General features: G+C 49.4%; 1 protein-coding gene, 1 long non-coding RNA gene and 1 other non-coding gene across 5 annotated transcripts in view; 1 reads left to right on the top strand and 2 right to left on the bottom strand.

Moving 5' to 3' along the window:
* Positions 1-23,615, bottom strand: part of KCNE2 (potassium voltage-gated channel subfamily E regulatory subunit 2) — a 76,064-nt gene that overhangs the window by 18,880 nt on the left and 33,569 nt on the right. The window contains exon 3 of one of the 2 annotated variants that reach the window (XM_042956181.1): positions 12,952-13,065. In XM_042956181.1, the coding sequence (XP_042812115.1) occupies positions 12,952-13,062 (111 nt within the window). In that variant the 5' untranslated portion in view covers positions 13,063-13,065. Of the gene's footprint in view, positions 1-12,951; positions 13,464-23,615 lie in introns of those variants that run through there. The other variant, XM_042956179.1, reaches the window with a different exon arrangement.
* On the bottom strand, positions 4,577-10,046 carry LOC122230392. Of its 2 annotated transcripts, XR_006207404.1 has the most exons (4): positions 9,876-10,046; positions 9,642-9,728; positions 5,750-5,876; positions 4,577-4,792 (listed from the first exon to the last, which is right to left on the bottom strand). It is a non-coding gene; the product is annotated as an uncharacterized LOC122230392 (long non-coding RNA). The 2 variants fall into 2 exon arrangements; XR_006207403.1 differs by having other exon boundaries at positions 9,642-10,046.
* Positions 13,044-13,148, top strand: LOC122199009. Its single transcript, XR_006193289.1, has one exon. It is a non-coding gene; the product is annotated as a U6 spliceosomal RNA (small nuclear RNA).

The raw sequence follows: 23,615 nt of genomic DNA on the forward strand, positions 1-23,615 counted from the left end.
GGTGGGAACCCCTAGGACTCTAGAAGATTCGTGCTATACGAGGCTTTAAAGATGATGCAGTCCAGCCCATTGATTCTACACAGGAAGGAACCAGATGCTGAGGAGGGACCTGACCATCCCTTCCCCCTTAGTCCAATCCTCCCGTTATTGTCACTACCTGCCCTGTTTCCCAGTGGCAGGCAGAGCTGTCTCTGCTCTGTGACATCTCTGGAAACTTGTCAAAGGTGGGGCAGGACCTAAGAGCCTTATGCAAGCCTCGGGGGCACGTCTTGCCCGGGAAATTTGACCTCGTGCTTTGCTGCCATTGAAGAAACCACGCTCCAGCTGCATTGTCTGATTCTCACACTGCACTTAATGCACTGTCTTCCCTCAGGAAATTGCTACCAGCACGAAAGTTCAAATACAATCTGAAGTCACAGCCCCTGGCCAACTTTCCCAGGCTCACCCGGCCTCCTGCCCAGCAATCATGTCGACACCCATTGCTGCTGGCTGAGCTATGCATTTATTGAGAACGTACTGTGTGCCAGGCCGTGTGCGAGGCACTCTGTGTCCCATGCCTCTGGTCTTTACCCCAATCTGCAAGGCTGCTAACAGTGAGCCCCATCTGACAGATAAGGAAAAATGGCTGGGAAAGTCATGATCTCGGACTCAAAGGCTTTAGAATAAAGGACCAAGGTATAGGTCGTTGTTTTACACAGCTGCGCCTGGTACAACATACATACAAGACTGTTTGGGGTGACCACAGCGGCCCTTCCTGTCATTTTCTGAGCATTAAAACGAGCAGTGTGCCTCTCCCGGGGTTTTATACCTAAAACTCGCAAAGCGGACACCAGGTGGCGCCAACGCTGAGCTTTTCCCGCGGCGCGGACCAGCCAGACTTTTCACAGAAGCTTTCTCCGCTGATTCTCATACTATCCTATCACCGTGCATGCCTCCGGCTCAACTATAGCATTGCTGGCACATTAAACTCTTTTTTTCTTTTTAAATAGCAGACATCCCTTGCTTTCTTAGAAATCAAATCATTAAATATTAACATCTGCTCGCGTTTCTAAAAGGGTTGCCCTTGACAGCAAAAAGCAAAGAAATGCGACATCTAGGTAGAGTATAGAACCTTTTCACTGAACATCAACTGTTTAAAATTGCGGGGTACTCTAACTTCAACTTTTCCATATATGGATGTTCTTGAGAAGCAGATAACTGTTCCAGACCCTTCCTGCATTTTGCATGATAAGAAGCCATGAATTTGCTTTGCAGTTCTCTGCGGAGATGAAGTTAAAACAGATCTGTGGTTGTGGTTACCACCTAGTTCTCTTTTCTCTGAAGTTACAACCAGCGGCCCAACTTGTACCGAGTTTGTCTGGGAATTCTTTTGCATTCTGCATCCTGGGAATCGCCTCGATCCCAGGCAAGGCGGGACAGTTTGTGACCCTAGCTTTAAGTTTGAGCGAAAGTTACCTTGCGTTGAGTTTCAGATGAAGATTTGACTTCAGTCACTGTAGAGGGCTTCCTTCTCCAGCACAGACCTATCATTCATTCATTCACTCATTCATTCATTCAGCAGATGCGTACTAAGTCAACCTCAACTCCCTCTGCCATCCCAGGTCTATCAAAACGAGTCCTGACATCCCACCTTTGCTGGGTTTTGATGCCAAGGGTTTGTGTCGTGTACCTTCTAAGGCTCCCCGTGCCGGATGTAGCATCTAATCCAAACAGATGCTTCATTAATCGTTATTAAATGAAAATTGGAAAAAAAAAAAGAAAAAGGAATGCCCCTCTCCCCCTCGAGGCTACCGCTTCTTTGCGGTTCCAAGAATGTCATTAGTTTGGAACCTTACGAGCCCCTGCTTGGAGCTGAAGAGGGACGTCACGATGTCATATGGGGTCTTGGCTATGATAGGGACAGCAGTGTCCAGTCGTTTTTAGAACCTGCCTCGAATTCAAAATTCCTGGCTACCCTTCTGGGAGTAAACTCTCCCCAAGTTTGTTTTCCGTGGAGTTTAGATTTATATTTTTGAGAAGCTAGCATTGAGGAGGAACCCAGAACTCAAGAGCAGTCTTAATTTTGCACCAGACCTCAAAATTTCAGAAAAGGAGGTAGTGGTTGAAAGAGTGGGAGAAAGGAATTTGCCGGAGAGATTGTCCTCTATTCCCAAATAAGTTCTGTCTCTCTTTCCCAGCCAGACTCTCTATAAAAGGGAAAACTGGACAACAGGCAGTGGGAAAGAGTGCGTCCTGGCAAGTTGCTTCGAGACGCGTACACCATGCTGTTTACAAATTCCTGCAGCCAGCCCCGGGATCCAAATGTAGACAACTCTGTTTATGTAACTAAAATAGATGCTTATACCGTGTGATTAAGGTGGCTCGGGGAGCTGGGCCACGGTGAGGCGACATTTGCTGCAGCCAAGGCCAGAGGGGAGCACGGGGCACAGGGGCCCCTTGGACCCCGGCAGGTATGAGGTTTAGTAGATCAGTTTTCTGGTGGAGAAATCTCCCCGGGAGGGCACATCTAAGTTGCATGGGAGAGCCAGAGAAGTCATGACCCAGCATCCTTTGTTGCTGCCAGTCACAGAGGATGGAGGTTTTCATCCGAGAGGGACCAGCCCAACCCTGCCCCCTCCCGGCTACGTCCTTTTCCAGCACAATGTTTGGAATGAAGCCCCCGCTCCTGCACCACCAGGAGAGGTTTCATACCGACATGCGGTTCCAGTGCCCGGATCACTAAAGAGGCCTGAATGTTGTAGGGTCAGTGGACGTGCAGCTCGGTGAAACATTCCCTCCGCTGACCACGCCCTTCGCCGCTCTGCCCCCCACTTTTTACGACTGGCAGGCTTGTTGTTCTAGAAGCAATGCAAGTGTCCCCTCCAGATGTGCCCCCGGGGCCCCTGCCTAGCTGGAAGAGGTGACGGCTCCCTCCTCTGGACACTGAAGTCACCCACCGCTGGGTCCACCCGCCGCTTATCACCATCTTGGCCCCAGCATAGTGTCCAACGTGGGCCATCAAGTTGGCCCATGACTGGTCTTTCTGAGGAACAGGAAGACAACATCCAGGGCCATGGGACGAGAGCAGGAATGGGGGTGCCACGCCTGCTGCTAATCACCCCCACGGACTCCCTGAGCCCCAAAGAAGGAGGCTCCCGTCCACGTGGCTTCCGGGCTGCATGTGGTCACCCGAGCCGGGCTCCCCGTGGCTCTTCCTGCTCCAGCCTCTCTAGTCTTCTCAGCTTTGGAAGGAGCCCGGCGCCCTTTACACGCTCTTTCTTCTCCTGAGACCTGCGGTCCCGCTTGCCTAGATCTACCCTCTGACTCCTCCCACTCGCCCTTCTGGTCTCCCCTCAGATGCCAAGGAAGGTGGGGACAATGTCCTTGATGGCACCTTCCCCCAGTCTAGATTAAGTCCCTTTCTGATATGTTTGCACCACACACCAGGTGCTGCTATAATGTCTTACGTGCACTCACCCCCCTCTTGAGGAACAGCGCTGGATTCTATCCCTAGGACTCTGGCCACAGCTCCCTGTGTATCCCCTCCTAGCATTACTATGAGAGTACTCAATTACCGTGTAATTATAACTTACCGTCTACTTTCTCGCTCGACCCTGGAGAACAGTAAATCTGGCTTCTTCTCCACGGTCTTCCCAACGCCCAGCCCAGTTACCTGCCTCACTAGAAACCAATGAACCAATGAACGGACGAATCAGTTGATCAGACAAAGGAGGCCTGGGGAAATTTAGGAGAGCCTTGAGCAGTCAGAATCAAGCCCCCCCCCCCCCCCCCGAGGCAGGCAAGACCAAGCTAGAACTTGACCGGTGGCCCACCACCCAAGGAGCTTCTAGGGCACAAAGGGTGACTGTTCTCTGGCCAGATCGACAGGATCTTAGGAGGCAACGCGTCAGGGGAGAAAAGGCAACAGAAAAACCCCACGGTTTCAAGCTGAGTGTCTCTTTCTCCTTCTCGTCGGAAAAAAATAAACAGAAGTGTTCTTCGCCGAGTTCTTAAGGGGAAGGTGGGTGGCTGGGGCATACAGCAGGAGGAAGAAAAGTTCTTGACAGTTACCATCTCTGATTGCAGATGCAGAGTCAAGGGGAGGAGGCCCCACTGAAGTCCCACTTGGATGCCAGACTCCCGGTGCGAGGGAGGCCACCGTGGCTGCCAGGACCAGCTTGGGCACACACAGGGGGTATTCACAGCCCATGGCCACGGCCGCTCCCGCCCGCCCCGCGCACCCCCAGCAGCAAACAGAACTCTCTGTCTTGGTTCCTGAGTCAAGCCTGCACAGAATTAACTGTAATAATTGGCAGGTGTGCCTCTGGCTTCTGGGTTTCAATTCACCGGGGGCTCATGAAAAAAACTGGATGTTCTGCCGCAGCCAGTATTTAGCTTGGGCTCTGAGAAGCTTCAGCTTTCCATGACGAGAAACAAACTGTGTGGCTGCAGCTGCCCTGGGCAAATAAGAGTTCCAGAACAGCCTTGGAGAAAGAGGCCCCTCTGGCCAACAATCAGTTCGCTCCTTGGGGGAAGCGGAGGAAATAGCCCTTGACCCGCTGCCCTTCTCGGGAGCGCAAAATAATGGAGAAGAAAGGAGTCTTTCCGGGAGGTTTATTTTCCACCCCCAGGATGGAAGAGAGTGATCATCACCTCCGGAGATTTTCTAGGGCATGAATGCCCTTGGACTTCTTTCCGTGAATCCCGATGACAGCGAGGGTGTTCATCCCAGCCCACGGCCGAGCCGTCATCATTCAAGAGCAGCGATGCCCACAGTATAGGAACCAGCCACCTCCACTCCTGTACCTGTTATCTGCCCATTGCAGACATCACTAATCAAGAGTGGTTATCTTTTCTCCTGAGTCTTAGACGTGAGCTCAGAATCCTTCTCCACACTTCACCCCGGGAAGCCATTACAATTAATAGGGGTTGGCATGAGCGATTGAAAGTATTTGCCACTTCTATTTTAGTAACTCAGAAGAAGCCCAAGCGATAATCTCATCAGAAAGTTTTTTTCGCAAGGACAGGAGTCAAGCGATGTCCTATGACAGACCGTGGCTTTGATGCCAATTACTGCCCAAACAGAGAATCCTTATCACCGCTCTCCAAAGAGCTGGCTCTGACCGGCGATCCTCGGGGAGGGGAACACTGTATGGGATTTCACTGGGGACCCAGGCACGGCGGCCCAGTGGTGGGGTAGCCAATGCCAAGAGCACACCCTTTCTGCTCATCACACCCACACTTGAAGCTTGTCCTTCGACTGGACTTTTTGCCACCAGTTTGTAGCAGGGACAGAGCTGGCCGTCATCCTAAAGTCCTTTAGGAGACAGCTGCTCATGCACGGTGCCCCCCCCCCCCCGCCATGTGTCACCCCACTGCTCTTTTTCAGCAGGCCTTCTTGGGCCCTTTTTTGTAGGAACTGATGTGTAGCACTAGTGAGAGAGGACTCCAGCCTCCAGGGCTGGGGAAACCCTGAAAAAGTGGCATCTCTCGAGTCGGGCCCACATTCTCCATGGAGGAGGCCCCTAAGTCACAATCCAGGGAACACCAGTTCCTCCTCCATGGACGATTGTCCTTGTGACTTTGGGCTTCCTTCCAACAGGCTTTGGGAAGGTGTCTCCTCCTAGATGCCCTTTCCCATCCCTGTTTTGCCATTCGTCAGAGACCAAAGCTTTAAGTGATTACAACAGTGCCTCCCGCGCCTCACCCCGATGATATGGGGAGCATCTTCCTCTACTATCGAAAGTTGGTGTGCATCCCGAACTCTTACCCGATGCCCTCAGGAGATCGGAGAACTTCACAGCCCCTCGCTCTTTCTCACCTCACCGCTGGGATCCTGAGTCACGTTCCTTGGGATTTGGTCAGTCACTTTAGCTCTGTAAGCTTGTGTCCTTCCCCTGCAAATGGGAATAATGACACCAGCTCCTAGGATTGCTATGAGGACCCAACGAGAGGGTCCACACAAAACCCTAACATGCAGCAAGCATCCAAAGGATACAAGCTTTATCAATATGGGGTAAATATTCCAGCCAAGACATTTCATCTTATGGATTTTATTTTAAGTTTATTTATTTTTGAGAGAGAGAGAGAGAGAGAGAGAGAACAAGTGGGGGAGGGGCGGAGAGAGAGAGAGGGAGAGAGAGAGAGAATCCCAGGCAGGCTCCACATTGTCAGCACAGAGCCCGATGCGGGGCTCAAACGTACAAACCGTGAGATCATGACTTGAGCCAAAGTTGGAGGCTTAACTGATAGAGCCATCCAGATGCCCCTCTCCTAAGGATCTTTAAAAGTTGTGGTAAAATACACATAACACAAATTTTACTATTTTGAAGTGTTGTCAATTCAGTGGCATTAAGTATCTTTATAATGTGCAATCATCACCATGATCCAGTTCCAGAACTTTCCATAACCCCAAATGGAAGCCCTGTACCCACTGAGCAGCCCCTCTGCTTTTCTCCCTCCCTAACAGCCTCTAACAACCACTAATCTGCTTGCTGGGTCTATGGATTTGCCAATTCTGGACACTTCAAATAAACAGAATCATACAATATGTGGTTGTCTGTCTGGTTTCTTCCATTTAGCATTATGTTTTCTAGGTTCATCCATGTTGTAACATGTATCAGTACTTCATTCTTTTTATGGCTAAAGAACATTCCATGGTATGGATAGACCATATTTTGTTGATCTAGTCATCTCTTGATGAGCATTTGGGTTCTTTCAAATTTTGGCTATTGTGAAAAATGTTGTGAAAAATATTGTGAAAAATGCTATGAGTACTTGTGATCAAGTGTTCGTTTGAAACCCTGTTTGCAGTTTTGGGGGACATGCACCCAGAAGCAGAATGGGTTGGGTCAGATGGTAATTCTATGTTTAATGCATTGGGAAATTACACACTGTTTTCCACAGTGGCTCTCCCATCAGCAGTGTATGTGGGTTCTAGTTTGACCATAGTCTCAACAACACTTGCTATTTTCCCTTTCTTAAAGATCGGGCCATCCTAGTGGGTGTGAAATGGTTTCTCATTGTGGGTTTGATTTTCATTTCTCTGGTAACTAATGATATTGAGCATCTTTTCATGAGCTTTGTGGCCATTTGTATATCTTCTTTGGAGAAATGTCTATCCAAGTCCTTTACTCATTTTTTTAGTGGGGTTGTTTGCCTTTTTGTGGTTTCTCCTACAAATTTTAGGTCATCTAACCAATGGGGTCAGAAAAAAAGAATCAAAAGACATGAAAGTATGTGAGTGTGTGTGTGTGTGTGTGTGTGTGTGTGTTTCCAAATTCCCTATATAACCTGGATGTGTGGGGAATAAAACTAGTTCCATTATGTTGTCTAAAACTTATTTGTCTTCCTTTTCATCTTCACTGCCAGTTAAGGGAAAAGATTAATCTCTAATCTGATCTGCTTTATTATCTAGATCCTAAATCTAAAAAGTCCTCCCACTTATGCTCAGTCTTTTTAGAAAATAAATAAGTAAAGCCCAAGTTCTAAGTCTCCGTGATTTCTCTTCCCTGACCCCAAGGTGGTCATGGTCTCTGAGAGTATGATGTGGTGGCGGTTTTATAACTTCAAGGCAGAGGGGACATCTCAGCATTCTTGGTGTGGTGACTTCTGCCTCCTCGGGACGCCTGGGCCATATCCCTTGTCTGCTGGCTGAGCCTCGGCAGACTGGAAATGGCGGCCAAAGACTGTGGTCATGTGGTCAGTCTTCTTGGCTCCATCAGAGGTACCCGCTCCTGGTGACACGGACTCCCCTTTGAGGTCTGGCTGTGACTTCCCCTGGGCCTTCCTCTCAGGGATCCCACCTTACCCCAACCAGAACTGGGCTCCTCCTGAGTCTTACCTTCACCACAGACAGGAAAACCAAGGACTGCTCAGGAAAGCTATAGCCTCGTGCCTTCCTGCCGAGCCACCCTGCACCACCAAGTTTGTGTAGAAGAGCTGCCCCCTTGGGAATCTCCTCCTGAAGACTCAAAGACCTGGTGGCCCATCAGAACGTGGCAACCAAATAGGTCCTTGAAGGACAGGGAAGCATGTTGGGGTGGGAACTCTACCTTCTGACTCTCTTTCACTCCTCAGAGCGCCTAACAGTGTAAGACATGGAAGGGATACTCAAGCCACAAACTGCCTGACTTGACCATGACAAATAGAAGCCTTGGGAGGTTGAAGGCAATAGCTCAGTGGCTATTTCTTTTTGAATTAGAGGAAGCATTCAAATGGCTACCCAAGCCCATCTCCATCATTGACCATGAACTCCCATAACTTAGTGCCCACAAAATGACAAAGGTATAGGGTCTATACTCATATTCTTTCTCTGCCAGTCTTGTAGGTCAGAAGAAGGAATATTTCCCTCCTCTTTGAAGCTAATTCTCCCACCTGTGTTCATAATTCCCAACCCTCCATCTTCTTTAAGATGGGAACTTGAGGGGCGCCTGGGTGGCTCAGTCGGTTGAGCGTCCGACTTCGGCTCAGGTCATGATCTCACGGTCCGTGAGTTCGAGCCCCGCGTCGGGCTCTGTGCTGACCGCTCAGAGCCTGGAGCCTGTTTCGGATTCTGTGTCTCCCTCTCTCTCTGACCCTCCCCCGTTCATGCTCTGTCTCTCCCTGTCTCAAAAATAAATAAACGTTAAAAAAAAAATTAAAAAAAAAAAAAAAAAAGATGGGAACTTGATCCCAGGAGCTCAAAGAGAGGACACCCTGCTCAGATCTACAGAGAAATGGTTGACCAGTTGGTATACTGTTGACTCCTGAGAGCAGAAACTGCTGAACCTTTCATTGCCTGCTGGTTTTGCCACTGCTTGACAAATGTGTTCACCTTGATCTGCCTGCTGGTAGACTACAAAATCAGGAACACTTAAGGATCTGGGATAAGGGGGAGAAAGATGCAGCCTTCAGCCCAAGAGGTCCCTGTTGGGGCAGGACAGACCAAAGGGGTTTGAATGAATAGGTAGTGAGAATTCTCAAGAGGACACAGAGTCTAAGAAAAGGACTTCCTGGAACTAAAAGAAAATTATTTTTATTAAAAAAAATTTTTAAGTTTATTTGTTTTTGAGAGAGAGAGAGAGAGAGAGAGAGAGAGAGAGAGAAAGCAGAGGAAGGGCTGAGAGAGGGGGAGACAGAGAATCTGAAGCAGGCTCCAGGCTCTGAGCTGTCAGCACAGAGCCCAACACGGAGCTCGAACTCACGAACTGCGAGATCATGACCCGAGCCAAAGTCAGACACACAACTGACTGAGCCACCCAGGAGCCCCTATGTTTTATTTTTAAAACATGGGAAATAACTGAAAGGAGGACAATCACTGCTTATCAGTGAGCTCAAGGTCCACGGGACCGAGTGGAAGAAGGAGCTCATAATATGAAAACACAAAGATTTGGAAAACAGGAGGAAATAGCAAGGGATTTAGAGGGACAAAACAGGAGATAGGATGTTCAGATAAGAGGAGTGTCAGAAGGAGAGATGGAGGGGGAAAGAGAAGAACAGATGGAGGAGAAGTAATATTTAAGCAAATAACAGAAGAAAATCTCCATTGTCTGATACAAGATTTAAGGCTGTAGATGGAAAGGGCCAAGTCCCAGACAGGGTTATTTTTTTTTTGTAAAGACACACACCTAGATGTAACTTGGTGAAATCTTAGAATTCCAAGAGCAAAGAAAACTGCTTACCAAGAAGAGAGAGGAGGAAGGGTTACGAAGGGAGGTAGAGCTGTTTCTACATCTTCATGGTGTTTCACTAGTAAATATGAGTACTCCCTATTTCAAAATTGACAAAGAAAAATATATGAATGGGATTCTAATAATTCTCATTTTTCTAGGGGCCCTCTTGACCCAATGTCTAAAGACAGGCATGACCCTGGACCCAGTGCCTTATTGTCTTGTTTCTCTGGTTCTGCCTCTCACATCTGGGTCCTGGGCAGCCCGAGCTCCTTCAGACCATCAAGCACTTCTTGGGTCTTTACTTTGAGCCTGAAACTGTGCTTGACATTGACATGCAAAGGTAAATGAGCATGGTTCCTATGCTTGGAGCATAAGGTGAGGCCTCTGGGCCTTTGCTCTTGGCTGTTGTCTGGGTGAATGGTGACATCACAAAACATCATGCACATTTCCCCCATCAGCCTGACTGGGACCGCCACCCCCCACCACCAAAGGAAGATGGTCTGACTCTATAGCCCTGTGGTTTCCATGACAACCTCAGGATGGCATGGAACCTAGCCGAGGTTCTTCTGAGACAAGATGGGTGACTTGGCCTTCCCCCACCCATCCCAGCTCCCTTCCTTTCTCCTTGCACCTGCCTTCCACATCATCCCAGTCACAATGTGTGTTGGGATTCCCTTATTTCAGGAACACATTCTATATTCGAAAGGCAATGGAAAACAGTCCCCAGAGACCGGCCACCGGGAAGCAGTTGTCACCCGGGGGGGGGGGCAAGAGAGGAGATTAAGAACTCAAGAGGGGAGAACCTCCCTGAAGAGGAAGGTTCTCCCCACGTCTTCTCTGGTCAGGAGAGTGAGATGGGGATATAGGAACTTTAAGGGAAGTCAGCAGGAGGAGCATCAGGGAGGACTAGAGAGGTAGTCTCTATCAGAAGAACCGTGGAGGACCACCACCCAGGGCACTGACCTGCACTGCCAGGATCTGCCAGGGGCAGCTCAGGAGGGTTGTAAATGATACTCAGTGAGGCAGGAATATCACCATATCGGACACAGTCGGGTTTCCAATCACCAATGTGTCTGCGGAGGTGATGAGTTTGCCTGTCTGGAGGTCCCAGACTAGGTAAAGGGGTGCAGCTTCCCAGGTGCTCAGTGACTCCCAAGTAACATCAGATGCACCTTTAGCACAAGGCAATAAACTCACACTCCCCGCTTGTTTGCCATCACCCCTCCACAACCTGCCTCTCTGATTCCCCTTCCACCTGTCTGGTCAGGAACTGGGCATGGCCTGGAGCTTGGGACCCTTCCTTACCCCAAAGCTTCTTCTCAATTCCAGAGGCCAAGAAACAAGAGCACGGTCACCCCTCCTTCCCGCCCCCCGAGATATGCATCTTAGTTAGGGCAAAGACCCCAGAGGCCCAAATGAGGAAATGTCAAGGCATCCCAGGGCAGCTCAAGGCCACGTGGCCAACCCCAGCCAAGGTCCGAGCCAAAGGACATAAAGAAATAAGCTTTCCATGGAGAGAATCTTCAAGGATTTGCACTCCTGCCCAGTTGACAAAAGCCCCAAAGTGTTGGCCTGGGGAGGGAGCGCCAGCTTTATGTTTAGTCTGGCACTGATCTAACAGGCCTGCAAGGATCAGCACGCTGACAGTGTGGGTTTCAAGGCCCCTGAGTACCCGTGTTTATCTTCAGGCCCAGATCCAAGAGCTGAGAAATGTGTCCGTTTCAAAATAATAATTACAATAGTCTGTCTTCGGTAGGATGCAGACTTTGGAATCCATGTCAAAGTACAGTGGGACAAAACACCCTAAGAGGAAGAGATCTGTATGCCCGAAGAATGGAATTTAATATAAGAATTCTCAGAATTCACGTGGGCCTCACACACCTCAATAAGAAAAAGATGTGAAGACGTGATAATTGGAAGAGATAATGAGGGAAAAGACTGGAGCTTAATGCTTTGCAAAATTGGGTGTTTCAGCTGGTTCTGGTCATTGGACAATGGAAGGATCAGCATTTGGATATTCAATTACCTCCTGAAGCTGAGGACTAGTTGGATATATTTGGTTCCGGAAATGTCCCAATGAAGCAAGAGAAAAATGGAACAAAAGGCTTTGGCAGAGGCCAAGCCATTCTCACAGCTGCAGAAATGGAAGACAAATCCAGAGCGCCCTCCACCCCGCCCCAAACCCAGCCCCCTCGTGGCCTTAGGAAAACACACGAAGCAGAGCTTTGCGACAGCTTGGCTCACGACGGCATGAGCCCCCCCAGGAAGACCCTCCTCTGTGGGCCCACCGTGTCCCTAGGACACGCCGTCTCTGCCCCACTAAGAACGAGAAATACTGAAATAACCTTTCTGACTGTTGGCACGAGGCACCCGGGCACCCGGGCACCCAGGCACTTACCAATTGGCTTCCCTGCCTCCTTATAGAAAAATGCCAACTTCTCAACCACACACTGACATTCCTGGCAGAAAGAGCCTTCTTATTCCAACCTGAACCAACGAGAAACAAAGCCAGTCGAGAAATTTGCCTGTTGGGATTGCAAAGCTTTGAATGCCATCAGTCATGTGGAAAATGTTGAGCCGAGCCTGGCAGAGCTCTCCAAGGCCTCCATGCAAACAACAAAAGGCTGCTGAGAGCTCTCAGGCCGGCGTGGAGGAGGAATCGCTAATCACAAAACCAGTCCCTGGCCTCCTCCGATGGCCCTAATGAGGACCAGGTGACCGCAGATGAATGCGACCACACTGCCTTTGCGTTTGTCAACTCTGAGATTACCGCAAAGCCTGGAATGAATGAGTCTACAAACAAGAAAATCTATCTGTTCGGGAGCTGGAAAGAATAGGATGTGGAAAAGGCGGGGGGTGTCATCAATTACTTGTGGTTCTCGGAGAGCCAAGAATTATGCTTGGAAGCACAACTTCTGAGCATCTGGAGAAGTCTTTGGTCAGCATCCTCAGTCTTCTGGATAATATCAAAATCATTCAGACCATCCAAGCGAGGCCAGATGGAGGCAATATTGTGTAGTGTGCAAACTTGTCTTGGGCCCCTCTCTGCCCTCCCCCTGCTTCTTGCCTGTCTTCCTGGCGGGGGGGGAGGGGCACACCACCCAGAACAGCTTAGGGTCTCACCTTCTCACCTGCCAAATCTGCTCCTAAGAATGGGTCTGAAACAGGGTATTAACGTATTTCTATTGTAATGGGAGCGAATGCCTTCGGACAGAGGGTCCCTGTTCTCACCGTGGAAACTGAGGAATTAGCTGACAGCAGAGAAGGCAGGGGTCACAGTGAGGAGGCTTTGGCGGAGGGAGGAGGGAGGGACACTCACCCAGCTCTTCCCTTCACTTCCTGCGGGGCCTTGGACACTGGCCTCTCTCTCTCGGTCTCGGTTCCCTTCTCTCCATAAGGAGGGACACGACTGCTCCCTTTGGCGACACATATACTGAAATTGGAAAAGCACAGGGAAGATTAGCATGGCCCCTGTGCAAGGAGGGACATGACTTAGGTGACTTGGATCTTCCTTCGATCTGGACCGGCCCACGGGCCGTGGGCCGGCGGAAGCTTCTTGTGAGGTAGCGAGGCCTGTTTATGGAGATGGGGGGACCCGATAGGAGGTGCTGCAGCGCCCCTGTGGAGCAGCCTGGCGCCGCCTCCGGAAAGGCTGACCACGGGGTCCACCGGGCCTGGGGGACTGGCCACTAGGGGTCACTCTCACGGTGCCCATGGGGGCACTTGGGATCATACTGACGGTGTGATAGTACTCGGGCTGGGCCCCCGTGTACCTCGATTTTACTCCCCTGCAGGGGTTCCAGTCGCCCTGCAGGTGAGACAAATGACTCAGCTTTGCCAGGGCGAATGACGCCCCCTGGGTTTGTGCAAAGCCACCACCACCCTGCGTCCTCCTCCAAATCATTCCCAAGCAATATCGGACACGGCAGGAGCTCGTCTGTTCCCGCGGACGCTGTCCCTGTCATCACGCTTCCTCCTCTTCCCTCACAGCCCGCCTGCACCTCAAAGCGCCCCACAAACCCCGTGGACTTGACCGGACTAGAAGTCAGGGCCACAGAGGACCATTCCTTGTTATTCATAAATGTAGGTGGGTTGTTTTTTGTTTTTTGATTTTTTTTTTTTTTTTTTTTTTTTTTTTTTTAGGAGAGGTATGGGGGTGTCTGGGAAAAGGTTTTTAAAATAACTTTTTACAGCTAAGGAAGAATTTTAAAATAATCCTTTAAAACAAAAGGCCTCTTTGGAGCTCAGGCCGCAGAACACCAACACAATGAGCACCCTGTTTACTTGCTACAAATTGTTTACTTTGCTACAAATTGAATGCAGAGAGAGGGCTTTTTGTGCCTCGGGTTGCAAAGATGTCAGCCTCGAAAAGAATTCAAGTAACTTTAGCCCCGTTCCGCACACCCCACCTCAACTATGTGCTATGGAATGATGTTGTGTTTGGAGCAGCTGTCCAGCGCTCTGATTTGGCCCTGCGGTGCGGTGGGGGTGGCCGGGTCTCTTATTACAACTCTGTCTTTTAGACCCTAGGGTGAAGACAATGAATACAGCAACGTGGTGTTTTTGACCTGTGGAAGAGACTCCAGCCTCCACGTGAGATGGAAGGGAGGGCGTGTAGGAAGGAGGGGAGGAGAGGTGCTCTCTCTCCTCACAGCTTATTTTGGGGAGCTATCCCTCACCCTCTGACCCCCCACCCCCCACACACCCCCCGCCCTCCACGGTCTGCCATTAATGAAAATATATCTTCCACTCTCCAATCCCATGGTTCCCCATAGTTCACCCTAGTTGCTGCTACATTGTGTCCCTCCCGTATTCGTGTATTAGAACCCCAACCCCCAGTATCTCAGGATGTATTTGGAGATGGGGCCTTTAAAGAGGTGATAAAGCTAAAATGGGGCCTTTCGGGTGGGCCCTGATCCTATCTGACTGGTTTCCTTGTAAGAAGAGGACATTTGGACGCACCCAAGAGACACCAAGGGTGCACGTGCACCAAGGGAGACCACGTGGGGACACAGCGAGAAGATGGCCGTCTGTCTCCAAGCCAAGGAGAGAGGTCTCCGAGGAAAGCAGCCCTGCGGGCACCTTGATCTTGGACTTCTAGCCTCCAGAACTGTGTGCAACAAGTTTCTGAAGTTTTAAGCCAGCCGGTCTATAGCATTTTGTATGGAGCCCTAGCAATTTACTATCCTGTCAGAAGACAAAGACCCTGGGGCTGTCTCCAAGCTTTCCTTTCTCATTCTACAAATAGAAATATCTGTCTTGTAGGACCCTTGCAAGGGTTCAGATTGCAGGTGACAAGGCATGGGGAGCAGGGGTCGGAGACAGGCGCTCGCTAAGTAATTATGAATGTTCAAATTGTTATTGAGGGACTAATCGGTGCTTGTATGTTACTTATGGGCCCCTGGCCCCTTACTCTCCGTCATTCCAGAAATCTCTCTCTATCGCTTTGATGACTTAGGCACAAAAGGATTTAGTGTCGTTGGCAAGCCTGGGGACCTCCTCCTCTGGGCCACCATGTTGTCCATTTCCAGGGGGCCTGGTGTTTGTCACCCCGAAACCAATCCCTTCTTCATGACTGTAATTTACATCCTCACCAATTTCACAGGAAGTCAGTATTCCATAGTAACCATTGGAAGACAAAGTTGTGTTGAAGCTCTATACGAATTGTATCCACAAATCTATTCACTTTTAGGTCAAACTCTAGGAAATTAGCCACGTGTGATTTTGTCCTGATACAATCTGTTTCCTTTCCCCAAAGAAATACTATTTTTTAACTATTGGGAGTGTCTGTCTTCTCTCATACCTGTGCTATGTGATACGCTGGAGAGGCAAGGCTTATACACTGAGACTTCTGTTAGGTAGGAGGGTTTCTGGGGACACTGTGACCACATGTAATGACGGGTTGCATCCTTCACCAACAGTCCTGGCCATTGATCTACATTTAGCTTGCTTGTCTTTGAAAATACTGGACTTTGACCACCTCTGAAATGAAACTTCCAACCTGATAAATGAGAATCTCCCCCGAAGTTCTCCCAACCAACATTGGCTCGGATGCCGGCCACATACCACTTCCCTCCCTTAATTTCTCTAACTGAAAAGACCCTCTTAGCCCTCAGCGTCCGAGAGCCACAGATTCTCTGCGTGGCTTTTGGACCAATCTTGCTATAAATGCTTTGGCCTTGAAAAGTTAGCTCACCACGGAGCTAGTTTCGATCTCTTTGTCTCAATGAGATGGGCGGGACAAACAACTGGTAAGCTGTAACAGCAGAGGTAAATGTACTGTATCCTGTCTAATTAATGTTTTTCAGCTTTCACGGTACGCTCTCCTCACTACTGATGGATAACTTCAGCCTCAGGATTGGAGAGAAAGCTGTGCTCGTGAAAAGAGAGTTGTCTCCATTTATGCCAGCCATGGCTGTCCGTCTTTGGCAACGACTTCTCTCCGTATCTGACGTCTCTTCCTTCCACTTGGACTTAGGAAAGCTGCACGCCCAGGGATCACTCTTTTAAAAAGCAGTGGAGCCAGAACTCAGTCACAAGGAGTTTGACTCCGCTGAGCATGTCCTGCCTCACATCTGTATCTGTCTCCCTCTTGCTATTGTGTGTCCACTCAACTGCGTGGCCCTTGGGCAAAGCAAGACTCCTCAACCCCAGGCAACCCTGGACCGGAAGGGCTGTCTTCCTCCAGGGAGCCCAAGCCGTCTGGGGAGGACCCTGACATTGGCGGCTGAGGCCCCTGGCCCCTTACTCTCCGTCCTGGATTCTGTTCCGTCGGTACTTTCTCCACCCTCTCCAGACCAGCTCAGCTGCATCCACTTTGCCTGCTGAGTTGCCACCACGGAAGGGGAACCCAATTTTGTCCCCAAGATGCAGAAAAGAGGAGCAGTTATGCCATAGACTTCTAGTGGGCTGTCCAGTTTGAATCCTGGCTCCTCCACTTACTCGCTGTGTGGTTTGGGACAAATTACTGGACCTCTCTGTGCCTTGGACTCCACATCTGTAAAATGCGGGATGACAACAGCACCTCCCTCGCAGGGAGACCGTGAAGCTGAAACAGTATAGTCTGAACACTGAATAATCATTTGCTGTCGTTATTTGCACCGTTATTTGCGGTCCTAAGGAAACCTCCCTGCTCTTAGAGATAATGTTTTAGAAGGAAGCTCTTGTTAAAAATTAAAAAAAATTTTTTTTACTGTTAATTTTTATTTTTGAGCGAGAGAGAGAGAGAGAGAGAGAGAGAGAAAATGTAAGCAGGGGAGGAGCAGAGAGAGAGAGGGAGTCACAGAATCCGAAGCAGGCTCCAGGCTCGGAGCTGTCAGCACAGAGCCCGAGGCGGGGCTCAAACCACACAAATCGTGAGATCATGCCTGAGCCCAAGTTGGACTGAGCCAGCCAGGTGGCCCTAAAAAGTTGTTTTCATGTTTATTTTTGAGACAGAGAGACGGCGAGCACATGTGTGCATGTGTGGGGGAGGGGCAGGGAGAAGGGGGGGCAGAGGACCTGAGGCAGTCTTTTCGCTGAGAGTGGTGAGCCTGATTCGGGGCTTGGACTCAAGAACCGTGAGATCATGACCTGAGCTGAAGTCAGATGCTTAACCAGCTGAGCCAGCCAAGCACCCCTAGGAGGAAGCTCTTAACCGTAGAAAACACCGGAAGAGCTAAAGAAATACATCTCTAACTGTAGATTTCCAGGCACCCTGGTGCATGGGTACTTCCTTGTATCCTCCAAATCAAATCACCCACCTGTCCTGACCATGCTAACAGCTCAAATAATAGCCACCAAGCTGGTGTGCACAAAGTAGCCGATCGCCTCGCGCCAACACTGACTCAAGCTTTTCATTAGTTTGATGTGCGCGGAGGAGGTTCCTGTGCTATTTAAATGAGGCCCAAGGAAGACTTAATCTCTGCAGTGATGACCATTACTCCAGAAAAGCAATGAGGGAGGGGCAGGGCCCGGCCCCAGGCTGGCTTGCTAGGCCTTGCCTGAATTCTGTCCACAGAGCGGGGAGCAGGGCAGAGGGGCTGTGCTAAGGGAGAGTGGACAGCTCTGGAGGTCCCCCCCCCCCTTTTTTTTTCTGCTGTGCACAGTTGGACCAGTTACTGGTCCCGATCGCGACGCCTTGTTTATTGATTCCACAGGCTCAGGACCAGAGCATGATGAATATCACTTTTCCACTGGGGCTAAAGTCACAGGGCCAAAAGACTGAGGCAGTCATCCAGAAAACAAAATTGTTTTTGTCTGAATGTGCCGTTGGAGATACTCTGAAAAACAGGCTTTTCAGGTGATTATGGAACTTAAGCAAAGCCAGGCTCTTGCTTGAATTATCCACATAATTGCCCCAGTTCTCCCGTGTGATCATGCAGATACGACCTCGCAAATCTCCGGCTCATCTGAGCGAGCATTCGAAGTCAGGCAACAAGGGTAATGATGCCAATTTAATAAAGGAAGGACTAGGCTCTGCTGAGAATCCAGCTGTAGCAACAGCCTGGTGTTTAAGAATTTGTGTTTAAGGACTTCCTTTGGCAGAGGTTTGACGAATGTTTTTATTGCTAGTTGTCCACAATAATCCTGGAAGGTGTAGCTCCCGCCTTGAGGATCATCTTGGTCCCTGAACAAGCTTGTCATCTCGGATGTCTTTCCCTGCTGGGAGATCCCGTTTCCCCACTGCTGGGGGTGTCCATGGTGGGCCGGTTCCCGAATCAGCCGTCTGCACTGTATTAACCAACCTGGCTGCCACCTTGCAGAGTCAGTGTATTTCCTCTGAGACGCGCTTCCTGTCCCTGCCTGTGGCTAGCTAGGCAGTTACCCCCCTGAGGGGGGTATTGGATAGAGTATCCAAGCACCACCCCCACCAAGGCCACAGCCAGGACCCCAACAGGAAATAAGTGGCTTGGCAAGATATGATCATTCAAGGAGGAGATCATTACGAAGAGGTGGGCTGGCCGAACGGGACCCTGAGGGCTGGTGCAAGAGTGCAGCGTTGACACTGTTTTGGCTTTTCCGTCCGTCTGACCACACAAGGGAGGCAGTGGTCCCCAGAACACAGAACATGGAGCAGGCCACCTTGGGAAGAGCTGCGAGGGACGTAGCCTGCCAAGACCACCTTAGAGCAAGGGGCCAGGGAATTCAGACTAGGTGCCATCCCACTGCTAGCCTCTGATCTTAGTTGAGCACCCTCCTAGCTGAACTCAACCAGAAGGGGAAATCTCCTCCATCCCATCCATGAGCCCATACAGGTCAGGCCCTCAGGGCAGAAAACAGGGGTGGAAGAGGGTGGAGGGTGGAAGCAACATGGCGAAGAGAGAGATCCTGCAAACAGAGAAGTCAAAACTCAATTGTACAAAGGAACCCAGCTTGCAAATTCAGAATGGAGTTTCCTTGGGTCTTGTAACCATACTCTAGATCCCAACAAGAGTCAGCTGGTATAGAACCTAGAACCTGCTGGCTTCACAGGTCTGAGAGGATATTTTGACTTTGGTTCCGATAAGTTATCATCGCCTTAGGAAGCTATAGAAATTGCTATCTTGTATAGTCAATGAAATCTCGGGAATGGGTAAAAATGAAAACGAGTAGGAAAATAATAAAGAAACAGCTCCATGATACTAGCACTTTTATCACTGTTTTAAGAGTAATTGTAACAAAGTGTCATTATCACCATGATAACAACATATACGTTTTTTGAAGTGTATAAAGAACCCGATATGGTAGAATTGTGATTTTAATTGGATGATAAGGCAAATTTGATTAAAGAAGTTCGTAATCAATGTTTAAATGTCAGGGACTTTTTTAATTTGGAAATTCCTAAGTTTTATGTTATTGGTTGGGTAAATGGTGTTTGGATTTTTACAGGAACAATATTTAATAGGCTTATGGGATTAATAAATCATGCATTAGATTAAGCACACGTAGTATTGAGTGTGGCTTTTTATGGTCAAATCCATTGGACGTTCACAGGGCCACTCTCATGTTACTACAGACGTTGTCACGTAAGGTCCAAACCAAGTCCCTTCATGGCTGTGATGCATCAATTGATTCCTACGGGGATTTCTCATCCTAATTCTTTACTGCTAGACCCTCTTTTTGGTCTCTGATGTGAGGCCTCGTTCTTGCCCTACTATTATTTGGGGGTATGTATGCCTTGACTCCCCAACTAGACTGTAACCTCAGGGAGACCAGAACTTCTCCAGAAACAATCTTCATTTCTTTTCCATTTTCCATTTCTCCAAGCCCAGTGCTAGACACATAGTAGGTAGTCACTACATGTTTGCTATTCGGTTGTTTGTTTTTAGACATGTGTGCAATGGTTGTTATTACGCTACTGGTACCCCAATAAACAAAATAACATTTTCTGTCAAGGAAGGAGTTAATATAGAGGATTCAGATGCGGCCAGCTTGAGTATTTAGTGATGAGAACGTTTTATTGGTACTTACGGGACTTCCGTAAAAATACTTCCTCAATTCTGGGATGACCTTTGTGCCTTTTCTCTATTTCACCCTCACTATCGTGCAGAGACTCATTCAGCACCACGGACTTTTTAGGCTCTGGGGTTCTCTAAAGGTATAAGGTACAACTTCTTCTGAGGAGGCTCAAACCTTGTTAACAGAATTCATCTATTAAGAAGATGTCCTATGAATATCTACTGTGTGTCCAGCATGCGCTAGGTCCTGGGAATACAGAGAAAGACGCAGAGTCTCTGCCCCCTTACAAGGTCATGATCTAGTCAGCCTCGCACAAAACCATACGCCGTGTGTTCCGTGAGATGTGAGTGACAATAAATGTTCTTATTAGACTTGAGAAGGAAGCCACCATGGTGTGACTGAGTCGTTGGGAAAGTTCCGGGAAAGAGGTGGCAGGGTGGTGAGGCAGACCTTAGGGAATCAAGGGCGGAGGGTGGAGGTGGGAGATGTCTTCTTACTCGAGGCGGGTGAACAAGGTAGTAACGGAGGTAGAAGCGGATTCTGTTCTGGCCACACTGCAGCACGGTGGCCCCATTGCCCCAGGGTAACTGCTGAGAATGGAGCTCTGCGGAAGTGATACGAGCCGACCAGAGCCCGCTGAGGGCCATCTAGGAAGGGATGACAGGGTGTCAAGTCCCCGTCAGGGGTTGAGAGTAGATCCACAGGTAGCGCGATGACAACACGATGTGTCGGAGGTGGTGTTTTTAGTATCAGACATTCCTTCCTGCTCACTAGGTCCTTCTTCTAGTCTATCAGTTGGAACATTCCAAAGGTAGGATTTTAAAAACCTGACCCAGCCAAGGTGGAGGTGGGCTGTGGAATGGGATAAGAGGCATGGGGAGTCAGTGAGGGAGGGGCTACTCTACTTTAGGAAGAATCACTCCCCGTGAGCATTCCTGAAAGGGGGCAAGCCTGGAGGGAGGAGGTGCCTCCATGCCAAGCCTGAGGGCTGGAGAAGCAAAAGCTGGGCGGCTTGTCAATGGGGCAAATGGCCCAGTCCCCTGTCAGTTTCCCTGAATCCACATCAGCTGGATGATCCCCGTGTGCCCCAGAGTAAGAAGTAATAGAGAGAGAGAGAGAGAGAGAGCCAGAGCTTGGGGGCCCGAGGAGGACACTGTGGTGACATACATTGCCGAGGACAGGGACCTGACAGGAATGACAGAAGCCTCGGGGTGTGCCACTGTGTGTGGAGGATGATGAGTGGTAACCGGATGCCAGACCCTCACCCCCACCACCTCCCGGCATAAGAATCCCGGGGGGAAAGGGGAGAACAGGGCAGCAGAAGGATCTGAGATGCCCCTGAGTTCACAGACATTTCGGTTTCCACTACGTGGCAAACTAAGAGCCTGAAATAGAATGTAAAGGTGGTTATTTTGAAAATTAAAATAATGAACGTCTCCGAGTTTGTGATCTGAGATTTGTGCCACACGTTTAAGACTAGAAGGAAAAGCAGAGACACTGAAATAGACACAGAAAAGTAGGACAAAACCCCAAAGAGATAGGTGATGTCACAGAAGTCAGGGGAAGGAAGAGATCCATGAACTGGGTCGCAGCAGGGGAGCATCCAAGGAGCTGATGCCTGAAGAGCCAGGCATGAGCCACGGTCCCCCCAAGTTGGCTGTGAGAAGCGAGGCAGTGGGCTCTCAGGGCACAGAGGCCACCCGCACAACGCTTCCCTCGGCCTTACCAGCCGCCTCTGGGTGCACCTAGTCATGTACCTTGAACTGGAGACACCGTCGCCTGCCCCGTTCTTCGGGGGACAGACCATTTAGCCCTTTTTTGATCCCAATACCAGCCTCCTTGTCAGGAAGTTTGACCGGACTCAGCATACATATTGAAAAGCAAACATGAGGCGGACTTGGTCCAGTTTGAAGGTCATAGAGCAGCTGACTGAATATAACGCTTCAAAATGGAAGGGGACGAAGGGAATCAGGTAAGCTTGGGACAACTGTCAGCTCGTCGATCTGACAGTGTGACCAGAATTGGTCATGGTGCTGCAGGCCAGTGACGACGCTCCAGTCCGGTGTCGATGACCCACGCGCTGATTCCCCATATAACTTTGGGCAAATCACCTACTTCTCTGGGTCTCACTTTCCTCCTCTGTAAAAGAGCCACCCTGCATCCTCAGAGATTTCTTCTGTTCTCTCCACCGTTGTCAGTGTTTTGTCCTTGGCTACTGGCATATTATTGTTCAATGCAAAGTGCTACAGCTGTCGATTGACCAAACCATGAGGACGTGTTGTCCGGTTAGTGTGGGTTTGGTGAAACGAGCACGCCTATACCCTGTTGGTGAGGATATGATTCTAGAGGGCAATGTGACAATAAGTAACAAAAGCCTTGAGAAAATTGTTGTAGCTGTGACACAGCGATCCCATTTCTAGACGTTTAGCCGGGAAATAATCCCAGGCATGTGAAAAGATACGTAGGCAACGATGGATGTTCATAACTAGGAGAAAATTGGAAACAAATGCCAAACAATAGGAGATGATTATCTAAATTATGATACATTCACACAATAGAATATCATGTGTAAAATTATCCATAAAATTATACTGTAGGTGCACATTTATTGCCACGAGGAAATGTGTATAATATTACGCAGGACAGGGGGTTACAATGAGACCTGATCTTTGCAACATTATTTGTTCCATTTATAAGAATAAAAAATAAAGGAGAAGGATGGTGTGAGGGTAGAGGTGGTTTTCATTTGCTTCTTTGTGCTTCTCTGTGTTTCCTGAGTTTTCTGCAATGAATGTGAACTATGTTTGCAATCACGTTTTCAAATACGTCTTTTATAGAGGGCATTTTTCTCCCAGCTCCTCTTTGTATTCTGATGCCAATTAATCTCTCAGAAATATGTCAGTAAGTGCTTCATCGACAAAGGGTCTTTGTCTCTGCCCGGCTCTCGGTCTTCTGGAATGTGGCTTTCCCGGATGTTGAGGAACTTCAGGTGGGTTTTGGTCACATGGTCACATGGTTGGGATGTTTTCGGAGCGAAAGGTGAGAGGGGCTGGGGGTGGCTCCCTCAGATCGGAGGACAGAGTGAAAAGAGTTCAGCGGGCGCTGTCTTCTCTCCACCACTGCTAAGTTGAGCGTAAGAACCTCCAGCTCTACAAACAGGGGCCAGGGTGGGTGTCTGTCCATCAGGATTGGGCAGCCGGTGATATTTTTGGAGACGAGATTGCAAAGCATTATGTCTACATGCCGAGCATGGAAGCGGCTCCCCTCTGGCGCGGATCGCCAGCTTCCCCAGCTTCAGAAATCTTGTGCCGTCTCTTCAGCGGATCCACTATATTCGACTGGTTTCGAGCAAATCACCAAGGCCAGTGAGATTCAGGGGGAGAGCAGTTAGACGCTGTCTCTTGGTGGCAGAGTGGCAGGGCCACGTTACGGAAGAGCGCAGGGGGGGACGTCTGTTGCGTCTGCCTGGCGCAAGGCCTTCTGGAAAGGAACAGCTGGTGCCTGTCGACGTGTGGATCTATCGGTCTGGCATTTCCAGGCCTTCTAGTTTTCGGGAGCAGCCCG

The sequence above is a fragment of the Panthera leo genome, chromosome C2, assembly GCF_018350215.1.
Source record: "Panthera leo isolate Ple1 chromosome C2, P.leo_Ple1_pat1.1, whole genome shotgun sequence".
NCBI lineage: Eukaryota > Metazoa > Chordata > Mammalia > Carnivora > Felidae > Panthera > Panthera leo.